Source organism: Lagenorhynchus albirostris, chromosome 15 (assembly GCF_949774975.1).
Source record: "Lagenorhynchus albirostris chromosome 15, mLagAlb1.1, whole genome shotgun sequence".
Taxonomy (NCBI): Eukaryota; Metazoa; Chordata; class Mammalia; order Artiodactyla; family Delphinidae; genus Lagenorhynchus; species Lagenorhynchus albirostris.
Genome location: NC_083109.1, coordinates 67,607,430 through 67,633,539, shown reverse-complemented (window position 1 = coordinate 67,633,539; position 26,110 = coordinate 67,607,430). Strand labels below are relative to the sequence as shown.

The window sequence follows — 26,110 nt, the reverse complement described above, 5'->3', positions numbered from 1 at the left end:
CTGCGGTCTCATCCATAGCTCGGCTCTCCGCTAGCTGGCCTCGCTCCATTGCTCTGCGGTCTCTGGCTGCGCGTGCGCAGGCCGAGTGGCGGATGTAATTGGAAGGGGTGATTGGTGCACCCAGCCCGCGTGGGCCGGCTGACCGTGGTCTGACTGGATCCCGGGCACCCCGTACCTTCCCCGGGAGCCTCGGGGCCTAGGGCCAGCCGGGCTCCTCGTATCCGCAGGCCCGGGGCCAGCGACAGATGCTCTTTTTGTTGGCCGCCGGCCAGATGGAAGAGCTTCCTGGGAAGCCCCTCAGCTGTGAGGAGAAGGAAAAGGTGCCGGGGATGCGGGAAGGGTTGACTCAGAACTTTGACCCCCTTTCCCAGGATTTGAGGCCTGTCTTTGTTTCCTCCACTATCAGAGGGCGGCAGTGACCTCTCACCCACTTCCCTGGACTGAGGGGGCACAGGAAGTGAAAGTGTGGGAGAGCCCTGTGCTCCCGTGGTGGCGTTTGAAGAACGAAGTTTCTTTACAGCAGAAATGCAAAAGTACAAAATGTAAAAGTGTAGATAAAGCTAAAGTTCGCTTTGACACCCTCCCCAGCCCACCTTGCACACTCTCAATCTTGGCTTCTCCCACCCCACCCCCTTAAGTAAATCTCTTAAGAATCTGGATTTCAGACCTTTTTGTGCACCTGTGTGTGTGTGTGTGTGTGTGTGTGTGTGTGTGTGTGTGTGTGCGCGCGCGCGTGTTGAACGGGCGGTGGGGGTGTGGAGGGGTGCAGTTGTGTTCTTTAACCACCAAAAAGTAATACGTTTTTTTGGAAAGGTGAATGTTCGTAAATGGTATGATCCGGATGGTTCTGCAACTTCCGTTTTCCTTCTTCGTGTTTAACATCCACATCAGTCCATGTTTACCTACCTTATTATTTATTTATTTTTTTGCGGTACGCGGGCCTCTCACTGCCGTGACCTCTCCCGTTGCGGAGCACAGGCTCCGGACACGCAGGCCCAGCGGCCATGGCTCACGGGTCCAGCCGCTCCGCGGCATGTGGGATGAACTTCCCGGACCGGGGCACGAACCCGTGTCCCCTGCATCGGCAGGCGGACTCTCAACCACTGCGCCACCAGGGAAGCCCACCTACTTTATTTTTAAAAGTTTTTTATAGTATCCAGCAGCGTGGAAGTGCCGCCTTTTCTTTACATATTACTCTGTCGAGAGCCTTTTAGGTTGTTTGCAGCTTTTCTTTGTACGACAGTGCTGCTCTGAATATCCTTATACATGACACCTTGTACGTGGGCCGGCGAATGTTAACTCGGATGCATCTTGGGCTGGCTCTTCCAAGCATCGTGCTGAAACTCTTCATTCACAATAACTCATCAGTCCTCTTATCCCATTCTGCCTTGCGGTGGGGGTGACAGAGGTCATTTACAAGTCAACAAGCTAATTCCCAGACGTTGATAAGAACGGTGATAAGTAGGAAGCTGTGAGAAGCAGTCTAGGTGTGAACCATGCCGTTTATGAATTGTGTCATCTTGGACGAATTGCTTTCCCTATGATCTTCCCAAAGCTAGCTCTTTCCTCCTTCAGGTCTGGGCTCAAATGGTAGTCCTCAGAAATGCCTTCCTCACCACTGTCTCTAAAGTAGTCCATTCTTCTGTAGCCCAGACACTCTCACATCACCCTGTTTGTCTAGGTATTGATGACCATGTGAAATCATCTCACCTGTTTATTTGTTTCCTTGTTTATTATCTGTACCCCTCACTATGTGTAAGCTGCCTGGGAGCAGGGGTCTTGACCACTCTGTATACCTAGCCCCTGGAACTGGAACTGACACACGGTAGGTATCAGTTATGGTTCTAGGTGCTGGAGATACCTGGACCAATGACTGATTCATTAGTCGAATGACTGTCTGAGGATGACAGCCCCTGCTACCTTCAGGGATCTCACAGTGAGATGGGAGGAAACAGAAGCAAACAGACAATATGTGTAATAAGTACTGTGATAAAGCAAGCACAGAGGAGAGATGGAATGCCTAACTTGGATTTGGAGAAGGACCTAGAAGTTTACCCCAGGGAAATAAAAATCTAAGCTGAGTCTTGAGAAATCAGTAGGAATTAGCAAAGTGAGTTGGGGAGGAAATGCTCCAGGTGATAGGAACAACTTATGCAGAGATGCTGAGATGTTGTAGAGCTTGATGTTCTGTGAGAACTGAAAGTAGAATGAGTCAGTGCCGCTTCCTCCACTGCCTCTAGATGAGGGGCCAGCTGGGCGCCGCATGCTTGTGTCTGATAGGCACTGCATCCCTTCTCTCTGATGCCTCCTTTCTACCTGCTCAGTTTTGTTTGGTGTTTTTCTTCTTCCAGTTGAAGGAAAAATTAGCATTCTTGAAAAGGGAATACAGCAAGACACTGGCCCGCCTTCAGGTAAGTGAATCTTATTCTCTCAAATTGGTATTGTGGTACAAAGAATATAAAAACAGCTCTTCGTTTAATAAAGCTTTTAACCAAAATTTATTTCTTTTTTGTAAAATTGTTTCGTGAGCTGCTTTTGTTTTCTCTAGCGTGCCCAGAGAGCTGAGAAGTTTAAGAATTCCATTAAGAGAACAGTAGAAGGACAAGATTCCTCGCTCCAGCAGGAAGTTTCAACGCAGCTAACTGACACAGGTAAAGCGAGCCCATTCACTTATACTTGCTTTATTATTTATTTACCAGGTAAACTTGGCTGTGGTTCTTTTTCTCACGGTCAGAAGATAAGCAGTAGCAGTAGAGTCTTTAAAGTGTACAATTCAGTGGTTCTTTGTATATTCAAAAAATTGTATAATCTAGTCACTATCTAATTACAGAACATTTTCACCACCCCTAAAAGAAACCCTGTGCCCATCCTACCGTTAACCCCTGGGCAACTGTTAACCTACTTTTTGTCCCTGTGGGTTTTCCTATCCTGGACATTGCATATAAATGGAACCATACAATATGTGGCCTTTTGTGACTATCTTTCACTTAGCATAAAGTTTTCAACTGTCATCCATCCATCTATACATTCATCTAAGCATGCATCAGTACTTCATTCCTTTTTGCAGCTGAATAATATTCCATTATATAGATGTACCATAATTTGTATATCCATTTGTCAGTTAATAGACATTTGGGTTGTTGCTACTTTTTGGCTGTTATGAATTTTGGCCATTATGCTGCTATGAACATTCATGTACAAGTGTTTATGTGGACATATATTTTCAGTTCCTTCAGGTATGTACCTAGGCGTGGAATTTCTAGGTCATACGATAATTCTATGTTTAACTTTTTTGAGGAGCTGCCAAACTGTTTTCTACAGTGGCTGTACCATTTTACATTCCCACTGCAATGCACAAGGGTTCCAGTCTCTCCACATCCTTGCTAATACGTGTAATTTTCTATTTTTAAGATTATAACCATTCTGGTAGATATGAAGTGGTATCTAATTGTGGTTTTGATTTGCATTTCCTAGTGACTAATGATGTTGAACATCTTTTTGTGTGCTTGTTGACCATTTGTATATCTTCTTCAGAGAAATATCTCTTCAAGTCCTTGCCGATATTTTAATTAGGCATTTGTCTTTTTATTGGTGAGTTGTAAGGGTTCTTCATATATTCTAGTTATTAGACCCTTATCAGATACATGATTTGTAAATATTTTCTCCCATTCTGTGAGCAGTAAACTGTATTTCAGTTGGATTGCATATTTAGTTGCTTTTTTCCTCTCTTAACTTTTAGCGATTATATTTATTGCTTAAATATTGGAAAGATGACTTTTTTTTTTTTTTTTTTGCGGTACGCGGGCCTCTCACTGCTGTGGCCTCTCCCGTTGTGGAGCACAGGTTCTGGACACGCAGGCTCAGCGGCCATGGCCCACGGGCCCAGCTGCTCCACGGCACGAACCCATGTCCCCTGCATCGGCAGGTGGACTCTCAACCACTGCACCACCAGGGAAGCCCGGAAAGATGATTTTTTTAAATTATATATGCACAAAGAAAAAAGTCTGACTGGGAACATTTTAATAAAAAACAATAATCATTTCTTATGTTAGAAGTCAGGTAATTTATAATCATAAAATTGGAAGCTAATGAAGTAGAAAAGTGGTATGAGGGGCTTCTCTGGTGGTCTAGTGGTTAAGACTCCTTGCTTCCAATGCAGGGAGCATGGGTTCAATCCCCGGTCAGGGAACTGAGATACCAGATGCCGTGCAGTGCGGCAAAAAAAAAAAGAACAGAAAAGTGATGTGAAAATTACTTTAGTCAAAAAAAGACATGGGGCTTCCCTGGTGGTCCCTTGTAGGGACTCCCCTGGCGGTCCAGTGGTTAAGACACCACGCTTCCACTGCAGCAGGTACAGGTTTGATCACTGGTCAGGGAACTAGGATCCTGTGTGCTGCACGGCCCAAAAAAAAAAAAAAAGGAATGATACTATATTGTATACTTGAAATTTGCTAAGAGAGCCGACCTTAAGTGTTCTCATGACACACAAAAAATTGTAACTATATGAAATGATGGATATGTTAGCTTGATTGTAGCAACATTTCACAATATATACATATACCAAAACATCACATTAAATATGTACAATATTTATTTGTCAGTTGTACTTCAATGAAGCTGGAAGACAAAACTAAGAGAAAAGATGATTGCAATAAATCTTTTCGGGCTTCCCTGGTGGCGCGGTGGTTGAGAGTCTGCCTGCCGATGCAGGGGACATGGGTTCGTGCCCCGGTCCGGGAAGATCCCACATGCCGCGGAGCAGCTGGGCCCGTGAGCCATGGCCGCTGAGCCTGCGCGTCCGGAGCCTGTGCTCCTCAATGGGAGAGGCCACAACAGTGAGAGGCCCGCGTACCGCAGAAAGAAAAACAAAAAACAAACAAAAAAAACCTTGAACTTTGATCTGTCTGAATGAAATAGCATTGACTCTCTTTTAAATAAATGTTTTGTAGTATTTATATGTAACATTTAAAAATAAATATGGGGTAGTTTTTATGTCATTTTACAAGGAAAATATTAACTATGTAATTTTTGTCCTCAGAACCTAAAAATAAAGTATCTCCTTGTGACACGTTGCAAATCAACACCCACGTCGATAAAGAAACTGGAGAAAAGACACCTATCACACTTGACCTTGAGCCTGAGTCCTTTAGCCCTGGACGAATCCCAGCAGAAGGATCACGCATACAAAGATCAGACGATATCCAAGAACATTTTCCGTACGGGGTCAGTGGCCCTGATGGTAAGAAAAGGCAGAGTAAGCTGCTAGGGAGAAGAAAGAAACAGGAGAGAACATTTATTTCACAGGAGAGAGAGTCTTTCTTTGACATTGATTTGCTCATACTCTCTGGAAAAAGACTAAAGGAACAGGAAGAAATCAATAGAGAAAATCCTAAGACACCTGTAACTGAGATAAGAACTTACCCGTCAAGTCCTAAGTCTGACATTCCCGATTCTCCAGCACCAGTTACAGGAACTAATGTAGGGAGTGTATTAATTCTGCCAAACGCCAAACCGCAGAGAGATGTTGATGCACTCTTAAGAGGAAATAATTTCCCCAGGGTGACTACTCTTCCTTTGCATGTTCCATCAGTCAGCAGTAGTGGTCAGCACCTCGAGCATGAGCCTCCTAAAAGTAACTGTGAACTCACTACTCACAGTTTAGAAAACATTAGCCCTGCTTTGCCTGTAAACTTAGAGACACAAAACAAAAAAATGACTGTCTTTACAGATAACCCAGAGGTAAACAAAAGTATAAGTGCAAGTGACCAGCCGCCTAGAAGTCCTAACTTGGAGGCAGGTAATTCATGTTCTATAAATGAACTCACCTATGATAACTTAGTGGCAAATGAAAACCAAAACTTAAAAGAACAAAATCACACAGAGATGTCTTTTAAATCTCCCAATAATGCTCTTGGTGGTAGAAACGAAAGTCGTCTGGAAAAAGAAGTTCCAAGTCAGTCTAAGAGTCTTAGCCTAGAAGTAATTTCTCCCGTTTCTACAGAAAATCAAACACATTCTTGCACAGTGCTTGAAGGCCTTCTATTTCCTGCAGAGTATTATGTCAGAACAACACGACGCATGTCAGATTGCCAGAGGAAAGTAGCCCTGGAGGCTGTAATACAAAGTCATTTGGATGTCAGAAAAAAGGGCTTTAAAAATAAAAATAAGGAATCTGCTAAAAAGTTAAACGTTTCCAATGAAGAAACTAACCAAAGTGAAATTAAGATGTCGGACACGTACGCAGAACAACCAAGTTCAAAAAGTCCTCAGAAACTTCTCTCGTTAACTGAGGTCAACTCTCCCGCTGGCCCCACTAAAAATGACTTTTCTGGGAAGGCGGTTACCCAGCCATCTGGTAGAAAACGCAAAGGAAGAAGAAAGTCAGTCTGCACCCCTCTGTTAGATCACCATGAACTACTTTTGCCAACTTCTGGCACATCAGGTGTTAATAGGTCCAAGGAAGAAGTTGCCTTGCACAGAGATCAGAATGAAAAAGCAATTATTCACGGTAAGAAGAGAGGTAAAGGTAAGTTGAGTTGTGGTTGATGGTGGTGGTAGCTAGCACTATGTACCTGGCACTTTCTAAACGTTGTACATACACTCACTGAATCATCACACCAGCTGTACATGGGGTAGAATCTATTTTTATCTTCACTTTACAGATGAGGAAACTAAGGCAAGGAGATCAAAGTACTCTGTCTTTAAAATGACAGAGTCAGAATTCAACCCTAGCTGGATGGTACCAGAGTTCACAAATATGGGTGAAAAAGTTGACACTTAGACGGAAAATACATTGGATATTTACCTAAAATTAGTGTTTATTGAGGTACCATACAATCTTTTATCCATAGGGAGAAGTAACTAATATAGGAAATGTTTTTGAAATAAAATTAAATCTGTGTCAGAGTAAGAGTCCCCTGACAAACTCTTGGGGATGATTGTCTAGCAAAATGAAGTTGTTCTGAGCCACTTTTGGGGGTAAAATATCTAATACAGTCTCTCTGAGGTTTGTAGGACACAGATTTTGAAGGATATCAAGTGACATGTTATAATTTAAACTTCTTTATTCATTTACTCAGGAGTTATATCTGATGAGCTGAGCACAAAATCTAGATCATTCACTCCAGTTCTGTGTGAGAGCTCAGCAACCTTCTGTAAAGGGCCAGATACGAAGTATAGTCTTTGTGCTCCATCACAGCTACATGAGTATAGTGTGCAAGTAACAATAGACAATATGTAAATGTGGTCGTCTCAATAAAATTTTATTTACACAACAGGCAGCCAGCTGCTCTATACCACTGGACACAGGCTTTGGTCTATGAGCTACGATTCATTAATTTAAAAATAATAATCATGACTTTTTTATCATCATATTTTAGGCCAACAAGAAAACAAAGGAATGGGAATGTAGGGCAATCTAATAATAAACTTGAAATGTTCTTTTGTATACTTTGAAATAATCTGCTGTGATTTCAGTAACCTGCAGGTACATTAAAAAATTTTTTTTTCTTGTGGTGACCTTCACATAACATAAAGTTAATAACCTTTTTAAATTAAGTGAACAATTCAGTGACGTTTAGTACATTCTCAGTGTTGTGTCACCATGACCGCTATCTAGTTCCAAAACACTTTCATCACCCCAAAGGGAAACCCCATACCCATTAAGCAGTGTCTTCCCATTTCCTCTCGTCAGTCCCTGGCAACCACCAATCTGTATTCTATCTCTGTGGACTTACTTATTTGGGGGTATCTCATATTAATGAAATTATACAATATGTGACGTTTTGTGTTTGGCCGCTTTTACTTAGCTAGTTTTTGAGATATACCCACATTGTAGCTTGTATCAGTTTATGGCTGGATAATATTCAATTGTATACATGAACCACAGCTTTCTTATCTGTTTATTAGGTGTTGGATGCAGCTACACTTTGAGTGATACAGAATTCCTGTCGCTTTAAGTCTAGTAAATTACTCTTTGCTTGAAAAGGGGACTAAGTTTTCCTCAGTGAGAAGGGCCAGCATTTTGTAGACTGTACTCTGGTAGCCTGTTGGAATCATAGTTCTGGATCAGAAAGGACTTTAGAGATTCTTAGTCCAGTTCCCCTAGGAGGGACAAAGAAAATGAAGTGAATTGACTTGCCCAAGGTAACACAGGGAATCAGTGGCAGAGCTGGGACTCCACCCCCATCTCCCTTCTAGCTAGTGCTGTCAGCACCACATTGATTTTGCTCCTACAGGAGGAGCTGCTAGTTAACCACTAACCTATGGCTGATTTTTGAACTGTTCACTGAGATTTCAGAGTCATGGGTGGGAAAAGTGATGAACTCTGCACTATATTGGAGTTTAGAATCTCACTCTTCGTTGAGAATTAATGTCTCTTGTTGGGTATTCTGTTGCTTTCTGTTTTAGAGAAGGAAGGTCATTGTCAAAAAGAGGACTCCCTTTCTTACAGTAATTACGTGTATTTATCTTTGGATGATGATGCTTTCAGTTCTCCAGTTCATAAGAGTGAAACGCTAAATTTAAAGCATCTGTCGCCTTTTCTCAAAATCACAGACTTCCAGTTACCTGATGAAGACTTTGGGCCTCTTAAGCTTGAAAAACTGAAGTCTTGCTCAGAAAAGCTGATGGAGCCTTTTGGATCAAAAATATATGGAGAGGGACATCTTAAAGGGGGAAATTGTGTTGCTGTGGAGCAACTGACCCCTAAACAAATCACTATAGAGAAGGAGGATGGGAAAGAGGAACGGATCATCCTGCCAGGAAAGGCACATCCTAAAATGCCAAACCAAAAAAGCCAGCCGCAGGAGAAGGGGCTTTCTTCATCCATTTTACTTTTCACTCCTGTAAATACTGTTGCATCTGATGATAATGACAGACGGACAGCAGAGCTATGCTCACCCGCTTTCCCCGTCTTAGGCTCTACTCCAGCTTTTGGCTCCCAAGCCCATGGAGAAAAGGTGTCTGCAGAGGTTGTTGGACAAGCTTGCTCTACACCCCAGCTTTCTCACTTAAAAGCCGCAGTCAGCCTTGCTAGTGACCATAAACAATTTTGGAGCAGCCCACCAAAATTGGATAGCAGCCTGCATGTGGCAGGAAGGGAAGGACAGCCTTCCCGTGACTGTGACTCTGGTCCGCAAGCAACAGCTCTACCCATTGAGTCATCAACCTACAAAGAAAATCAGCTCCGTGGAAACACGTGCCAGGAATTACGGAAACATTCCACTGAACAGGTACAGACTGCTTCCTTTGTGAAATTTTCTCCGAAGAAATGAAGTATCTTAGTGAATATGGACAGCGTGACCACCTTACACATCAGTTCCTCAGTGTTTGAGAATGTTTTAACATGTTTCTGTGATATGGCTTCACTATAAACATTAAGTTCATTCTGGGGAAATTAGGATTAATTAAAAAATATATATTTTTAAATATAAGGGATCCTGTTCTCTTTGTTATCAACGAAGCTGTTGCATTTGGAACTTTGCCGCTGTTACCATAGAAAATAAAACATAGGAAATAGTTTGATGAGTGAGTGATGCAGGCTGATATCATACATAAAGTATAAATTAATTATGTGACTTTTGTTTCCACAGACTGAAATAGCAGACGTTCCTGCTTGTGATAGCTTAAACCCAGGCACCCTACAATTGGTTTCAAAGTTAAAGGTCGGAAGACTGTTAACTTATAATATGTCTTGTGTCTTACATGTGAAAAATGTGATGAATTGATAGGAAAATGCGGAAGAATTTGATCATTAGAAAAACTTGATAGAATAGATTCAGAAAAACAGATTTAAATTCTTTGTTTTCCACAATATTTACCTGTGAATATATTTTGAGATCTTCTGAAGAAGTTTATATGTCAAGCTATTGCCAAGAACAACTTAACTCTCTGTATCTAAATTTTAAATCAGGTATTTTGACGGGGGGGGGGGGTCATTCATGACTCTCCTACCCAAATGATATAGTATTTTTAGAAGAATCACTTGTGGTGATTTGTAAGAAAATGGGTAGCAGTTCTAGGTTATGACATAATGAATGGTTAATTTTCATATGCTATGTGTTATATATGGTTCTGAGAAATATGAATTATAGTATTCTGTTAATGATATTTTGGTAAATCCAGAGAAGTGGATTAGACCCCTGTCCTGGTTAACTTTTTATACTTGAAGTAGGATGGTGTAGAGCAACGTTTTTCAATCTCAGTACTGTTGACATTTGGGGCTGGATAATTCTTTCTTGTAGGGGACTGGCCTGTGCATTGTATGGTATTTAGCAACAGCCCTGGTATCTACCAGTAACACCCCCTTTCCAGTACTGATGACCAACAGTGTCTCCAGATATTGCTAACTGTCCCCCAGGGGAGGGTTGCAAAATTGCCTCTAGTTGAGAACAACTGGTGTAGAAGAAAGAGCTTTAAATCCACATAAACTATTTCTCCGGATCACTGGCTGTGTGACGTGGGACAAATCATTTAGCCTCTGAGCCCCAGATTCCTTTTCTATAAAAAACACATAATGATACCTATGTTGTTTCAAAGCTATTCATGAATCAGTTTTAATAACTTAGTTTCTTAAAGGAATCAACCATTTCATTCGTATTTTCAAATTTGTAGGTAAAAAGTTATTTATTATTCTTACAGCTTTTTGGTCTGTGTATATGCAGTTAAGCCTCTCTCTTCTCACTCCCCATTTCTATATAAAAGTATTTTTTTCCTATATCAGACTTAAGAGGTTTGTCCATCCTATAGGTCTTCCAAAAAAACTGGGTTTTGGTTGTGTTGATTGTTAATTGAGTTTTTTGATTTCCTATTTCATTTTTTTTTCTGTTTTTATCCTTAGTAAGTCCTTCCTTCTGTTTATCATTGTGCTTATTTCATTGTTCTTTTACTAACTTCTTGAGTTGCTTGCTTACTTTGTAAATACCTTTATAATTATAGGATTTTGTGTTTTTTTCTGTTTCGGGGGGTTGGGGCATACTGCTTTGGCCACCAGATTCTGCATGTTCGTTTAGAAATAATATGTTCTTTCAGTTTTGTTCCCTCTTCAACCCATGGGTGCTTCATCAGAATGTTTCATTTCCAAAGGTTCTTATGGAGCTAATTAATGTTCCAGTTAGTTCTTATGGTCTGTTTTTTTGTGGTTAAATCTGAATCTTTTCCAGTCTGGAGCTACATGTTTTTAAATCTATCATTGTAAGTGTGTATGGACAACTGTTGTAGTTCCGTAAGACCCACAAAGCTCTTTCTTTTGACCTGCATAAAATTTTAATTACATTTAGTTGGTATTTCATCTAATCCTTGTAATCCATTACTTTTCATACTTAATTCTTTTTATTAAGCAGCCCCCAAGGATCCCTTTAACATAACTGTTGTTGCCATTCTGTGTTAGAATCCTTCAGGTTCCTGTTCTGTGGATGTGAGTGCCATGTGGTGGGAAATAGCTGGTTTCAAAGAACGGTGTATCATAACTGCTTGTGAATACGTAGTTTCTCTTTGGAAACCTCTGGATACTTGGCAGTGGGAAAAAATTTATTCCTGGCACTTCGCAGAGGTAAGTCAGAATATTATAGCTGAAAGAGATCTTTCCAATCATTTGCATGGTAATATAGATGTGCAGCTTACCAAAAATATGGGATCTATGACTATGCAAGACAGAGCAGAGAGATGCGGTTTTTCCCCAACACTTTATTATGAAAATATTCAAGCATACAGAAAAGTGGTGCAGGGGGCACCCATATACCCAGCATCTAGTCTCAACAATTAACACTGTGCTTTATTTGCTTTATCATGTATTTATCCAGAGATGCATTTTTATGCTAGATCTGCTGGAGGAGCTTGGAATTTCATATCTATTCTGACTTCTAAACTTGCTGATACCTCTGTTCCTTACCTCTCACCAAAATGTTATTTCTGCTTTTTTTTCTGTATATACTTTCTTCTGTCCTTGTCTACCTTTGTACGTATCTTACATGGTTGCAATCTTAGTGTGCCTAAAATTTTTAAGCCTGCCTTTTCTTACCATATAAACATGTTTCCTGGTTTCTACATATTCTTCATACTTAATTATTTGTTTATTTTGAATTTTATTTTTCCAGCTTTATTGAGGTATAGTTGACAAATAAAATTGTAATATATTTAAAGTGTACATTTGTGATATACACGTGTGATGATTTGATATACATACACACTGTGAAAGGATTCCTATAATCAAGTTAATCGACACATCTATCACCTCACAGTTTCCTTTTTTTTTTCTTGGTGAGAATGCTTAAGATTTACTACTGTCTTGGCAGATTTCATTCTTGTTCTCCAGTATACCCCGGCTTCTAGCACTGTGCTTTGCAGAGTGTTGCTCAATAAATATTCATTCAGTGAATAAACTTACTTTAAATGGCTACAGATTGTTCCATTCATCCACATGCCAGAATTTATTTAATTATTCTCCCATTGCTAGAGCATAGATTGTGTTAAATAAATGCCACAGTAAACACTATTATGCACATAGCTTATTTGGATTTAAGCTTATAAAAAGAGGGTGTTTGCTGAACGTTTTCACATTTGTTCAGATGTTGGAAACTATCCTGGTATAATGACACTAGAAAGGAATGTGACAAATTTTGGAAAATTTAGATTAATTAAAGATGAAACAACCAAATATAATTTTTGGCTGTTTTGTTTTATTTAGGTCCCAGTATTACAGATAGTTCTAGTGCCTGATGTTTGTAATCTTGTGTGTGTGGCTTTGGGAAACTTGGAAATCAGAGAAATCAGGTATGTAATTCTCAAGGAGTATTCTTTTCTTTCCCTTGATCTTTCTCAGCTTGTTTTTTTTTTTTTTTTTTTTTTTTTTGCGGTACGCGGGCCTCTCACTGTTGTGGCCTCTCCTGTTGCGGAGCACAGGCTCCAGACGCGCAGGCCCAGCGGCCATGGCTCACGGGCTCAGCCACTCCGTGGCATGTGGGATCTTCCCAGACCGGGGCACGAACCCGTGTCCCCTGCATCGGCAGGCGGACTCTCAACCACTGCGCCACCAGGGAAGCCCCTCAGCTTGTTTTGAGCACAAGTTATAACCTAGTCTTGAGTCTTGAAAGAATCTAAATTTAGTCTAAAGAGAGATTTGTTAAAAAACAAACAAACAAAACTATCAATGACATCCCTAACTGAAGTTTACTTTTAAGGTTTGAACCTAGTTCTTTAATATTAAAGACTTACTCCTGACTTCTCTGCATTTTTCCTTATATTTGGTTTAGGGCACTACTTTGTTCTCCTGATGGTAAAAGTGAAAAGCAAGTGCTCCTGAGTTCTGGAAATATAAAAGCTGTGCTTGGCCTGACAAAGAGGAGGCTAGTCAGTAGCAGTGGGACCCTTTGTGATCAACAAGTAGAAATCATGACGTTTGCAGAAGATGGAGGGTAAGAAAAGCATTGGTTGATTTTAACTATTAGATCAAGAATGATTTTATCACAGGGTTTCAGAGAAAGTTGAATCAGTAGGATCTTGTTTTCTCTGCTATATGTGTAGTATAGCAGGTTCTGCCTCAATACTGGGCTATAACATAGAACCAGTTCAGAGGAATGGAGCCAGACATGGCAGGGAAGAAGGCAGTGGAGCAGAGAGGCTCAGCAAGTGTAGTTTGTTCTTCAGTCTCCCTTGACATCTCTGTGTATCCTTTAAGTATTACAAATACCTCAAGATCCTATACCCTTTTCTGGTTTCACAAACTCAGTTTCCATTGCTTCAGGTACCATCTGGATGCTGGCTACTTGCAAACATATATTTCTAACTCTGAGCTCTTTCTCAACCTCTAGACCTGCATGCCTATTTATTAGACATCTCGTGGTTACCTCAAATTCAACATGCTAAAAATGGAACTCATAGCATCCTCTATGTCTGTTATACACTCGTTACACTTTATTGTGATTTTTTAAAAATTTATTTTATTTATTTATTTTTAGCTGTGTTGGGTCTTTGTTGCCATGCGTGGGCTTTCTCTAGTGGTGGCGAGTGGGGGCTACCCTTTGTTGCGGTGCACGGGCTTCTCATTGCGGTGGCTTCTCTTGTTGCAGAGCATGGGTTCTAGGCACACGGGCTTCAGTAGTTGTGGCTCACAGGCTCAGTAGTTGTGGCTCGCGGGCTCTAGAGCGCAGGCTCAGTAGTTGTGGCACACGGGTTTAGTTGCTCCGAGGCATGTGGGATCTTCCGGACCAGGGCTCAAACCCGTGTCCCCTTCATTGGCAGGCAGATTCTTAACCACTGCGCCACCAGGGAAGCCCTATTGTAATTATTTGTCTTTCCTAATAACGGAGGGCATGGACCTTGTTTGTCTTATTTAATCCATGACCTGTTGCAGTAAAATAAGCAAGAGATAAATAATTGTTTGCTTAAATTAGGAAAGCATTAGTGGAGATGGGGAGAAACAGATGGATTTGAGAGAGATGAGATGATAAAGTCATTAGGACTTGGTGATTGAGTAAATAGAGAGGAAGGACACAAGGATAAAGTCCATGTTTCTGGGTTGCTCACTTGGGTGGGTGGTGGAACGGTTAGTTGAGATAGCAATTCAGAAAGAAACACAAGGTTTAAAGAGAGAGCTGGTGAGTTTAATTTTGGATATGATGAATTTGAGGTGCTTGCAATATATCCAGGTAGGTAATATGAAAGTAATAAATGTTCATTGTAGAAAGTTTAGAATACATGTGTTTTTTGGCTGAAATTTTTTTTCTGGCATTAGGTTAGTGTTTATTATGCATAGTTCAATAATAATGTAGAAGGGCTGCTTAGAAACTGCTTTGGTAGAAAGTGCTGATTTTTAATACTGTTTTTAATGCAGAAGCAAAGAAAAACAGTTTTTGATGCACCCTGAAGAGACTATACTAACTTTTGCTGAGGTTCAAGGGATGCAGGAAGCTCTGCTTGGTACCACTGTAATGAACAACATTGTTATTTGGTAAGCTTTCCCTCGAGGGCCTCAGTTTCCTCATCTGTAATATAAGGATTTACCTCTAATTTCACAGGGTTATTAAGATTAAATAAGAGACTCTGTAAATATGATTGTGTTTTTGTTTGTTTACTATCAAATGCTATATACTTGTCTTAACAAGATTAATTCAGACAGTCCAAGCAGACAATTTTAAAATAAATGAAATTTTTTTTTGTTGACAAAAATCTACTGCTGGGAGTTCCCTGGTGGCCTAGTGATTAGGATTTGGCGCTTTCACTGCAGAGACCCGGGTTTGATCCCTGGTCAGGGAACTATCCCACGTGCCTCGCCGCACAGCCAAAATACAAAAAAAAAAAAAAAAAAAAAAAAAAAAAAAAAATTGCTTCCAGTTAATGGCTGAGTAGCTTTCTCAGACTAATTCTCCTACTTAAAATACCTATGAACTCTGCACAAAATATAAAAATCAACTATCTGAAAGCACTAGAGAGCAAGAAAAAAGAAATATGCTGGAGGAAGTTCAATACTTAGAAGAAGGAAATGTCACTGGGCGAATCTCCTGTTCAGCGGGCAGGCCCCAGTCTGCACACTCAGTTATTAAGAGCCTGATAGAAAATGTTCTGTCCTGCTGGCTTAAAGGACTGAAGGATAGAGATCAAGGTAACTACAGCAGCTAGAAAGCGAGGAAGAAAAATCCCAAAAAGTAGAGAACCAGAGAAGGAGCCCTAAACTCTGGCTATATTCTCTACCTAAATATCTGGCTGACCTTTAAACTGCATGTATGCAGGACAGACTTGAAGCAGCCCAGGTAAAGCAAAAAGAACTGAACCAGGTTTTCGGCATTTGGAATTTGAGTTTAGCCAATTTCACTGTTTACTAGGGGGAAAAAAATCAATATTTTTCAGAGGAACCTAACAGAATGTAGAGTTTATGTGATGTGTCATTCATAATGTCTAGAATACTATCCAGAATTACTAGATGTATAAAACATGATTTCAAGATTCAAATTAACACATTTGTGGTAGGGTAACTGAAGTCGAAGAGTCCCCAGCCACCTCTCTTTCCTGACCGTGGAAGAGAACCACACCTGGCCACAGGCATTTGTAAGGTTAATTTGTAGTAGGAGAATAGGTTGATTTTTTTTTTTTTCTCAGAAGGCTTCTCCATTAACTATTCCCTTGGGGCCAGAATGGGTCTTGGTGAAAGAAAGTTAAGATATTAGTGTCACTGCTACCTGCCTGTTCTGCATTTTCCAGTCCTAACCCTCTAGGAATAAACGAGGAAAGCATGACCCCTGAGAGAAACTTTGTCCCCTCCCCACCAGGGAGCCTCTGGAATTTGACCAAGACCTAATCTGCCAGAAGACTTTGTTTTCAGATGTCCTGCTGTCTTCAAGGAGCAGGTTTCCACTTTAGGCACTTTCCTCAGGGTTTCCACACATAGGTCTTGTTTGAGAACAGTGTTCTTAATAAAACTTGTTTTTTCTATTCTTTTTGCTCTTTCTGTAGTCTGGACTTTCATTGTTTGGCTCCTACACTATTTATATAATCTAGTAATTGGTCTCCTTGCCATCAATCAATATTCAACCTCCACATCATTTTTTTTGTTGTTGTTGTTTTTTTGCGGTACGTGGGCCTCTCACTGTGTGGCCTCTCCCGTTGCGGAGCACAGGCTCCGGACGCGCAGGCTCAGCGGCCATGGCTCACGGGCCCAGCCGCTCCGCGGCATGTGGGATCTTCCCAGACCGGGGCACAAACCCGCGTCCCCTGCATCGGCAGGCAGACTCTCAACCACTGCGCCACCAGGGAAGCCCCCAGATCATCTTTTATACTATTACTTTATAAATACTCATCCTCGCAGTCCTCCTACCTCCCGCCGCCAAAAATAAAACCTTCAATGGGGGCCCATTTTGCTTTTTGCAGCTTTCATTTCCCTTATGCTTCACAAAAATTCCTCTCCACCTGTTCCCTATTCCTTCACTCCCTTTTTTCATTCCATCCTTCAGTTCCCCCCTTCTAATAATAATAGCCTTTGGCATTTCATAGATAAGGGATCACAGTGGAATTTGAGGCTAGGAAGGGACCTCTCTACTTAACCTGTAAGTATCAGTTTAAATTCTAAGTTTAAGGTTGCCGTAAGTTGCCTTAAGTTCTGTTGTAGCACCTCAACCCTCATTGATGTTTTCCTCTCTGAGTTCATATTGCCCTTATTTTTAACTTAGCATATACTACCTTGTATTATGAAAGTCCTTGAAGATAGGTACTGTATCTTATATCTATTCTCAGTGTCTGTCTTAGCTCCTTGCTTAGAGTAGTTACTCATAGATGTCTATCAAAATCTATCATTTACCTTTTGGGCTCTGTATAACTTTACATTTACATATAGTAGTTGTTCACCTTCCCTATTGACCTGATATGTTAGATGTCTAAAGTGATTCATGTTATAATCAAGGTTCAGTGGTCCTTTTTGAAACTATTGCTGAAGGTCTAAATATTTAATCTTGATCAAGCTATATTAACAGAGCACCCATCTTTCAATTATTTACTAGGTATTTGAATCTCTACTTATGTACCATTCTCTGTGAGAGATGCAGATATGAATCAGATATGAATTTTGGTCCCAAGCCCCCTAAAATCTAGTAGGGAAATAAGATTGCTTTGCAATTCAAAGTATATAATTCCTTTACAATTTACATAAGGTCAAAGTGATAGAGATTTAAACAAAGTGCTTTGGGATTTGGGGAAAACGCAGTTACTAAATACGGAACTTGTACTAACCTTTGTAAGGAATAAACCATTCTGGTGTTCTTTATATGAGGAAAACCTTGCATAAGTACATGAGAATTTAGTTTTCTTTCTTCAGTTTTTATACATAGTACCTGGTGCATAGAAACTTCAGAAGTATTTGTTGAATGAATATATTATACCCTATTACAGTATATATTAAATAAAAAATGAGGCCTATGGATAGTACTATAGGGAATTGGAGGAGAGGAGATTTCTGTGGACTGGTGCAGACTGGGAGGAGTGATGGAATCTAAATTGAGCTCATACAGCTGGGAGGGGATGGGACATAATCTAGGCCTTAAGGAATAGATGGGCATTGTCAATAACAGGGATGAGAATTAGTCAGTAATGGGGAGCGCGTTGGGAGGGATAGCTTGAACAAGGATATAGAGCCAGGAATATGCACAATATTTTGTCCAGACAATGAGAAGCTTTCAAGTAAGGGAGCAGTGAGTAATATAGTGTTGCAGCGCTGGATTCACGAGGGTTATAAGTACCATGAAAAAGAATTCGGACTTTATCTTGTGGCTAATGGGGAGCCAATTGAAAGTTTCTCACCAGTAGAGTCACATGGTAGAACAGTTAATCAGTGTCACAAATCCTCAATAAAGCTAAGGAGTGGTTCCAACAAACTTTATTTTTTTCTTCTTTGTATTCACCCTCTCCTGTCTTCCTTTTTCCATTTTTTATCCCATCTCAGTCCATTTTCTCTCCATTGTCTTGGACTAGCCACATTATCTTTTCTCTCCATTATCTTGGTCTAGCTCTAGTATAAACATATATTATAGAGACATAATTCTAAGTCTATTTTAGGTGTAGTCTCTCCCCTAACCAAATTTGGTTTCCTGACCATTGTCTTCCATGGAAAATATAGGCATAACAAGAAGAGTGATAAAATCCTAATAATAGAGCTATGCCATGTGCCTAATTTCAATACAAGTAAAATGAGATAATGGAAAACTTTTCTCATGGAATGTGAAAAGATTTATCCCTCGTGGCATAGCAGATTCGATCTAAAGCTAAACTATTAAATTACACTGTTGGCAAAGTTAAACTATAGTTTTATTTTTAGCTAAATTGGTGGCTAAACAAAACTAAGGTGCCGTGTCTCTGAGTTTTTCCCTTGGTCACCTCCTAAAGGATTCTGTGATAAATAAGAGAACATTATGTCAAAACCAATTTGCTGGAAGAATATTACAACTTATTTATTTTTTGTGTCCAAGGAATTTAAAAACTGGTCAACTCCTGAAAAAGATGCACATTGGTGATTCCTACCAAGCTTCAGTCTGTCACAAAGCTTATTCTGAAATGGTAAGTAATGATCTGCTGGGACCACTTTGTGTGTTACTGTTGGCCTCACTGAGTGAGAGCAATAACTTAGTAAGTAGTAATTACCTGGCCCTTCCTGGTGCCTATTTTTTTTTCAAAATTGGATAGCAGTGTTTGTTCTTTCTTAAAATTTATCAGTGAAAATAAGTGATGGCACAATATGACTGGGTAAAATTTCTGGCTGTATGACTTAAGGGCAAACCTTGATTTCCAGCTGTGAATTTGTACCTGGAAATAGTAGGCCTATTATCAGACCTGGCTCCCAACCACATTGCCATAAATGATTTATGATGTGAATGCATGCCCTTAGGAAGGATGATTAAGTGGTCCTAGACATGTTTTTCTCTGAGGCTTTAGGATTCTCATATAGAACTCAACACAGCTTCTTAGCCATTGCATTAATAGACTTGGCTTACGGTCCAGTGTTAACATCTGAACAGGGTGAAGGTATTTGTCCAGGAGTCAGGGATAACTGCCTGAGTATCCACTGTTGATCCATGAGCAGCGGCAGAAGCAGCCAGCTCAGCGCTGTGTGGAGACTGACCGGCCCAGCCACTCTGTGAGCATCAGCACCCAGAAGCTCTGAACACAAAGGATGCATCTTTCCCTAGTCTAGCAGCATCTGTGGAAATGAACTCAAAAGTTGTGTGATCTTAGGGACTTCCCCAGAGGCCCATTGGTTGAAACTCCACGCTTCCACTGCAGGGGGCATGAGTTCAATCCCTGGTCAGGGAACTAAGATCCCGTGTGCCACAAAGAAAATGTTGTGTGATCTTAGATAATCTATCACATTATCTTGGGGCTAACTTTTTTCATCTTAAAATAAGAGGGTTGAATTTATTTCTGGAATGCTTAAATATACCTACTAGGCATTTAAATAATTTTACATTTTTGTTATTACAACATTAATACCTATTTGATATTAAAGCATTTAACACAGAAATGTATAAGATAGGAAGTAAAATTTCTCCATGAAGCCAACCTCCAGAAATAATAGTTAATAGTTCAGTACAGAAATCAGCAAACGTTTTCTGTAAAGTGCCCAGATGGTAAATATTTTCAGCTTTGCAGGCCACATGGTCTCTATTGCAGCTACTCTACTCTGCCACTACAGCCCCAAGTCAGCAGAGGTAATACGTAAACAAATCATGTGGCTATGTTCCAATAAAACGTTTTGGACAATTAAACTTTGAGACTTGGATTTCATATAATTTTATTTGGCACAAAATGTTCTTCCTCTTTTTTCCAACCATTTCAAAATGCAGAAATCATTCTTAGCTCATGAGCCATGCAAAGATAGGCATTGAGCCAGATTTGACCTGTAGGCCACGGTTTGCCAACCCCTAGTTAAGTGTATAGCATGTAACATTTTTTGACTCTTGGTTGTTTTTTAATTATAAAGGTAATTCATTCTCATTATAAGAATTCAGACATTCTATTGATAGAAATGGATGAATTAGAAATGAATGTTATTAATCTTAAGATGGCTCTATAATTAATTTTCCCTATTTTACCCCCCAAAATAACTACTTTCAACGTACAACGTACATATATATGTATATATACATGTATGTGTGACATATATTTTCACACACAATAATGTTATTATTAGAACATGTAATTTTAAAGCCAGGAGAGGTCTGTACCACATTCTCCCACAGAAACAACTATAGGTGATGGTGTCTTTTCTTGGTCGTTTTTACTCTATAAATAAACAGGCTATTGCAGACTGGCCTGAAAATGCAGCCACCACTTAAAAGGTTGTTTTTATGAGAAAATGTCTTCTGAAGTTTCAAAAACAAACTTACAGATGAACATTTCTAGTCTGAGGACTCCCTCCATGTGTTTATATGCCCTTTTTTCTTATGCCAGCATTTTCCCAAAGAGATGGCATGAGATGTTAGTAGGCTGTAAAGTGGAGGAAGCTGATAAGTCAGCTAGTCATGCCTGCAAAGACTGGCTGTAAAGTCATGGGGAGCCCTCTGCTGGAGAAGCCAGAAGTCCAGCTCAGGGATACCCTCAACAGTTCTGCCTGGAAAAGAGTGAGCCAGGAATTAAATCCTGGAAATTTAAGAGCCTGTTGACCTGTAATTCTTTAGTTTTGTCTCTGCCAGTGCTTTTTCCCCCACATACTCTTGATGATTCACTTGGTTATTAATTTTTCTTCTAAATCAGGGGCTCCTGTTTGTTGTTCTGAGTCACCCTTGTGCCAAAGAGAGCAAGTTGTTGGGAAGCCCTGTGTTTCAGCTGATTGTGATTAACCCAAAGACGACCCTGAGTGTGGGCGTGATGCTCTACTGCCTTCCTCAAGGGCAGGCTGGAAGGCAAGTGTGTTATTGCCATTTAATGAGTATGACATTTTAAGAAGCATTTGTGCAAATACAGAAACCAGATATTTTTGTGTCACTAACATGAATGGAAACATGACATACTACAGATCATAGTAAAGAACATTAACAAGTGGGATGGGGGGCTTCCCTGGTGGCGCGGTGGTTGAGAGTCCGCCTGCCGATGCAGGGGACATGGGTTCGTGCCCCAGTCCGGGAAGATCCCACATGCCGTGGAGCGGTTGGGCCCGTGAGCCATGGCCGCTGAGCCTGCGCATCCGGAGCCTGTGCTCCACAACGGGAGAGGCCACAACAGTGAGAGGCCCACGTACCACCAAAAAAAAAAAAAAAAGAAGTGGGATGAAGTATGAAGTTTAGTAGATCTGAGTCAAACCTCAGATTCCCTACATTCTATGATCCCCACTCGTATGGCACTGGATAGGTATTTTATGTGTTTTCAAGCCCTGTTTTTTCCCATACCAAAAACATTTCAAATACAAAGTAATTAATATTCTCTACAAAAAAACTTACTATAATTTATGTTCTTTTCATGAAACCTAAATTAAGGAAGTTTTAAATGTACAAAGACACCTTTACTTTGAAATCTTGACTGAATCTCTGTCATGGAGGCAGTTGATATTTATCTTTTGATAAATATTTGTCTGTTGACTGATGAGAAGATCTATTTCCCAATGCCACAGTTACTGTCATCCCAACAGTTTTCTGAGCTATGTAAAGCTCTGAAGTAGTGCTGATATTAGGCGAACCGAGCAACATCTGAAGGTATCATTTATAAAGACTGCCTTTATTAATGTTTGAAAATAGACCTGGTAAATCAGGATCACAAAGTTTAGCTTTAGTAACTCACAAGGGTAAGGAACCTTGATAGTTACAATGTATATTTCTATGTTTCTTTGGATCTTGTGCAAAGCTTGCAAGATCATGGCATGGTCTAAAAGTCTCTCTCCCTATGTACTTAGCCAGCTGTGGCATTTCTGCAAATGCTCTTAGGTCAACAAGAACCTCAGAACTCTCATCTGCAATATATGCTTGCATAATACTTGTTTTCTTGGATATGAAGAGAGAACCATAGTCATTGGCCTAGAAATTGAGGATACAGATAACTACCTGGTCAAACATATCCTTTGTCACTTTTCAAACCCATTTGTTTAGTAAATCTTGAAAGCCTATTTGGTGCCAATCCTGTAGGAAGCACTACTATTTCTAATCTCATGGAAGTTAGAAGAGAAGCCTAGTGAGCTCGAGTTTTTGACCACAAGCCACTTGTTCTCCTTGCTTGGCCTTTGCAATAAACCTTTTTCTGTTCAAAAAAGAAACAACTAGTGACTGCTCTTCAGGGCACACAATGCCATGAGGCTTGCACTTTTGGGGAGCACAAAGGATGGAAAGGCACCTTAATTGGCAGTGGAGGGTTGGGGAGAGACTGTCAAGGAAAACTTGATGGATTTTCAAAAGAAGGGCTAGGAATCAGCTATACAAAGTTGGGTGCGAGCCAGAGATAAAGTATATCATTTAGTTCACTCACAATATTCACTGAGGGCTGACTGTGTACCAGGCTCTGTGCAAGGTGCTGGTGATATGGCAGTAAGGAATAATCATTAATTTTTATTAAGCACTTCCTGTGTGTTAGGTACTGTGCTAAGCTTTTTATATCAACTGTTTCATTAAACTTCACAACCATCCTATGAAGTAGGTACTTATATCATCATATCCCTGTTTTACTGATGAAGTGGAATGACTTGCCAGGGTTGCACATCTCTTTGTTAGAATTCAAACCCCGGTAGCTGACTGCAGAGCCCTGTCTTAAAAAGACAACCAGATTTGTTTTATGATGTTTACATTTTTGTGGGACCAAACACGGAAATAGGAGAATCTCCCATAGTGAGGAGTGCTGTGAAGATAAACAGAGGTGCTGCGATAGAGAGGGAGCAGAGTGTATGTGTGTGTGCGCTCTCAGATCTCTGAGTAGGTATGACCTTTCTACGGAGGTGACAGGCCTGAATGATGACCAAAGCCCAGCCAGGCTAAGCTCTCGGGTTAGAGCTGCCAAGGAGAGGGAAGAGCAAGAGCGAAGACAATTAGGTGAGACGGAGCTCAGCTGGTTTGAGGAGTGGGAGGCAGGCCCCTGTGAGCTGGTGTGCAGGGGATACAGAGGTGCATCAGAGAGACAGGCAGGGTCTCTAGTGATTATAGCCAGCAGTCCTGGATTGCAAACACAGGCATTCCTATTTCCAGGTAATTTTGTTCTTCCTGAGAGCATGGTTTGGGCCTGTTTTTTTTCATGTTTTTTTCTGTTTGTTTTTTTGATATGTGGTCTGAATTGTCTTTTCTCTGCTTGCTGTTAGGTTCCTGGAAGGTGACGTGAAAGATCATTTTGCAGCAGCAGTATTAACTTCTGGAACCATTGCCATTTGGGACTTACTCCTAGGTCATTGCACTGCTCTCCTTCCACCTGTCTCTGACCAGAACTGGTCTTTTGTTAAATGGTCGGGTGCAGATTCTCATTTGCTGGCTGGACAAAAAGATGGAAATATATTTGTATACCGCTACTACTGAGTTAGGGTAAGGTTGAAACACCGTGTTCTGGATATTTTTGGTCTCTTAGTACTTTTTGGAGTTGTTACTATAAAGGAGACTATTTGGAAGTCATTTAAAGTAATTACCTGTATTCATTCAGACAGACTTTTTACTCCATTGGTAGGGGCCCTACTAATCTTGAATGTTCATTTATACTTATTTGGGAGAAACGGATTTTAGGTTGATTTTTGTAATTCCTCACATTTGCACGTTTGCTTTTAAAGGTGTATCTACATAAAGCTTCAAATGTTAATAAATATTTATTTTGATACATCCTGTTTGGCATATTTTTTCCTATCCTATAAAGATCATTTTCAGAAACAAGAACTAATTATTTTACAACTAGAATATTTAGTCAATGATGCTTGCATAGTAAAAGTAAATTTCAGTTAACTCAGTATACTAATACGCAATTACTTTTTATGCTACTTACAATACTTTATTTTCACATATCTGCCTATTGAAACGCTAATTTAGAAATGCTGTTGTGCTTTTTCATTCTCACGTGCACCCTTGATACCAGTGCCTGCATTTTCACAAGTCACTTAGAGTCAACAACACAGCTTTACTGAGTACATCATCTTCACTTTTGCCTAAGTGGTTTGAGAGACGGCAGGTTTTAAAGTCCTAATCTGGTGGTATCATTGGAAACTTCATCCCAATCTACAAGTATTTATTTGCTTAACTTTCTTGAGTATATTAAGAGTATGTATTCATGATCTATATAAGGTAACTATTTGCACCATTCTCTTTTAAAGATACCTTTTTATGCTATTACTGTAGTGGGTTTCGCTAACTTCATTACTACCCTTTAATACATTTGAATAAAAGATTTAATTTTCTCTCCTATACTAATTCTTTTCTCACTGTCTCTAACCTCAAATGAGTTAATACTTTGCAAGCACATCATAGATAATAGATGGACTTTCACAAAGATTTAATTTACTCAGGAACCCTGGGAAACATGTTATCTTGATTTTAAGAGGCAAGAAAACTGAGTAGATCTAAGTTAGTAACAGTAGAACAAACACTGAGTACGTACTTGACATAGTAGGTGTGAAAATGATTGCCGTGAGGCCCCCACCCCTCAGAAGTGCACAGGTTAGTGATTTAATTTAAATACTGTGTTTTAAATTGAAAGGGTGTGTTCAGAGTTCGGCTGTGGAAGCTCAAATGGGCAAGCACAACACAGGGGCTTCAAGAAAAGCTTCATGAAGAATGACAACTTAGCTGAGTCTTGCAAGGTGAGGAGGTCAGAGCAGAAGCGAAGGATATTCCAGGCAGCAAGGACAGTATGGTGTGAACTAAAAACAACTCAGGTTACCAGATGATTATGCCATGGGGAATGGACTTAGGAAGCTAGAAAGGTAACCAGGGAGCTTGTGAGGCATGTTAACAAACCTGGACTTTATGCTGCAGGTGAAGGGGCTGTTGAAGGGTTTGAGGAGTGAGGCGATAAGGTCCCACTGTAGCCACGGTGAATAACGGATTTATGGAGGCCAACAGTAGAGGCAGGGAGACGCCCAGAAGGGCCTGACCTGTGGCAGGGGCAGTGGGAATGAAATAGCTGAATCAGAGAGAGATTTAGGGGGGGAAAGAAGCAGGAGGACTAAGTGAATGCATGATTAGGCAGCAGGTGAAGGAGTCTTCAGTTTCTGTCTTACTGGGGTGAAGGTGTCAGCAATTGAAATAAGGAACACACAAGGGGGAATGAACTGATCTGAGTGCTTATAGATCATCTGGCAATAGGCAATTGGATCTAGGACTGTGAAGCTCAGAGAAGAGGCCAGGTTGGATGCAGGTAGCAATTAAAACCTCTGGAGTGAATCAATTCTGAAAACTTGTATGTTTAAAGTCAAGAATGGGTCAAGGACAGACCCCCCAGAATCAATGTTTAAATGATGAACGGAGGAAATAAAGCCATGAAGAAGGCAGGAAAGGAATGGCCAGAGAAGTTGTGTCTATTGGACTTAAATTAAGATGCATTGGTGAGGTTTATGAAAAGTTTTAGTGCTGGGGGTGGGAGGTCAAGTAAATCTAGATTTCAGTGGATTAAAGGGTGAATAGGACAAATTACTTACAAAACAGAAATAGAGTCATAGATGTAGAAAACAAACTTACGGTTACCAAGG

At 40.3% G+C, this 26,110-nt stretch overlaps 1 protein-coding gene across 9 annotated transcripts; it reads left to right on the top strand.

Annotated features, from left to right (window-relative positions):
• The first annotated feature begins 132 nt into the window (after positions 1-132).
• Positions 133-24,249, top strand: PALB2 (partner and localizer of BRCA2). 9 transcript variants are annotated; one of them, XM_060123150.1, is made up of 13 exons: positions 133-320; positions 2,352-2,411; positions 2,549-2,651; positions 5,039-5,239; positions 8,557-9,233; positions 9,594-9,665; positions 11,390-11,551; positions 12,686-12,771; positions 13,251-13,412; positions 14,831-14,947; positions 18,948-19,035; positions 21,229-21,377; positions 23,747-24,249. In XM_060123150.1, the coding sequence occupies exons 1-13, from the start codon at positions 246-248 to the stop codon at positions 23,955-23,957; spliced, it is 2,163 nt and encodes a 720-aa protein (XP_059979133.1). In that variant the 5' UTR covers positions 133-245; the 3' UTR covers positions 23,958-24,249. The 9 variants fall into 9 exon arrangements, 8 of the variants coding, with proteins under 8 accessions (XP_059979133.1, XP_059979131.1, XP_059979127.1 ...); XM_060123148.1 differs by having other exon boundaries at positions 8,410-9,233; XM_060123144.1 differs by lacking the exon at positions 133-320 and having other exon boundaries at positions 1,074-2,411; positions 5,039-6,508; positions 8,410-9,233.
• Positions 24,250-26,110: the final 1,861 nt, after the last annotated feature.

Excerpts from the sequence above, each read along its gene's own strand:
- PALB2 (XM_060123144.1), top strand. The coding sequence starts at position 2,241 with ATGAGGGGCCAGCTGGGCGCCGCATGCTTGTGTCTGATAGGCACTGCA. Across the intron at positions 9,234-9,593 it reads GGAAACATTCCACTGAACAG|ACTGAAATAGCAGACGTTCC; the intron begins GTACAGACTGCT and ends TTGTTTCCACAG. Across the intron at positions 12,772-13,250 it reads TTGGAAATCAGAGAAATCAG|GGCACTACTTTGTTCTCCTG; the intron begins GTATGTAATTCT and ends TATTTGGTTTAG.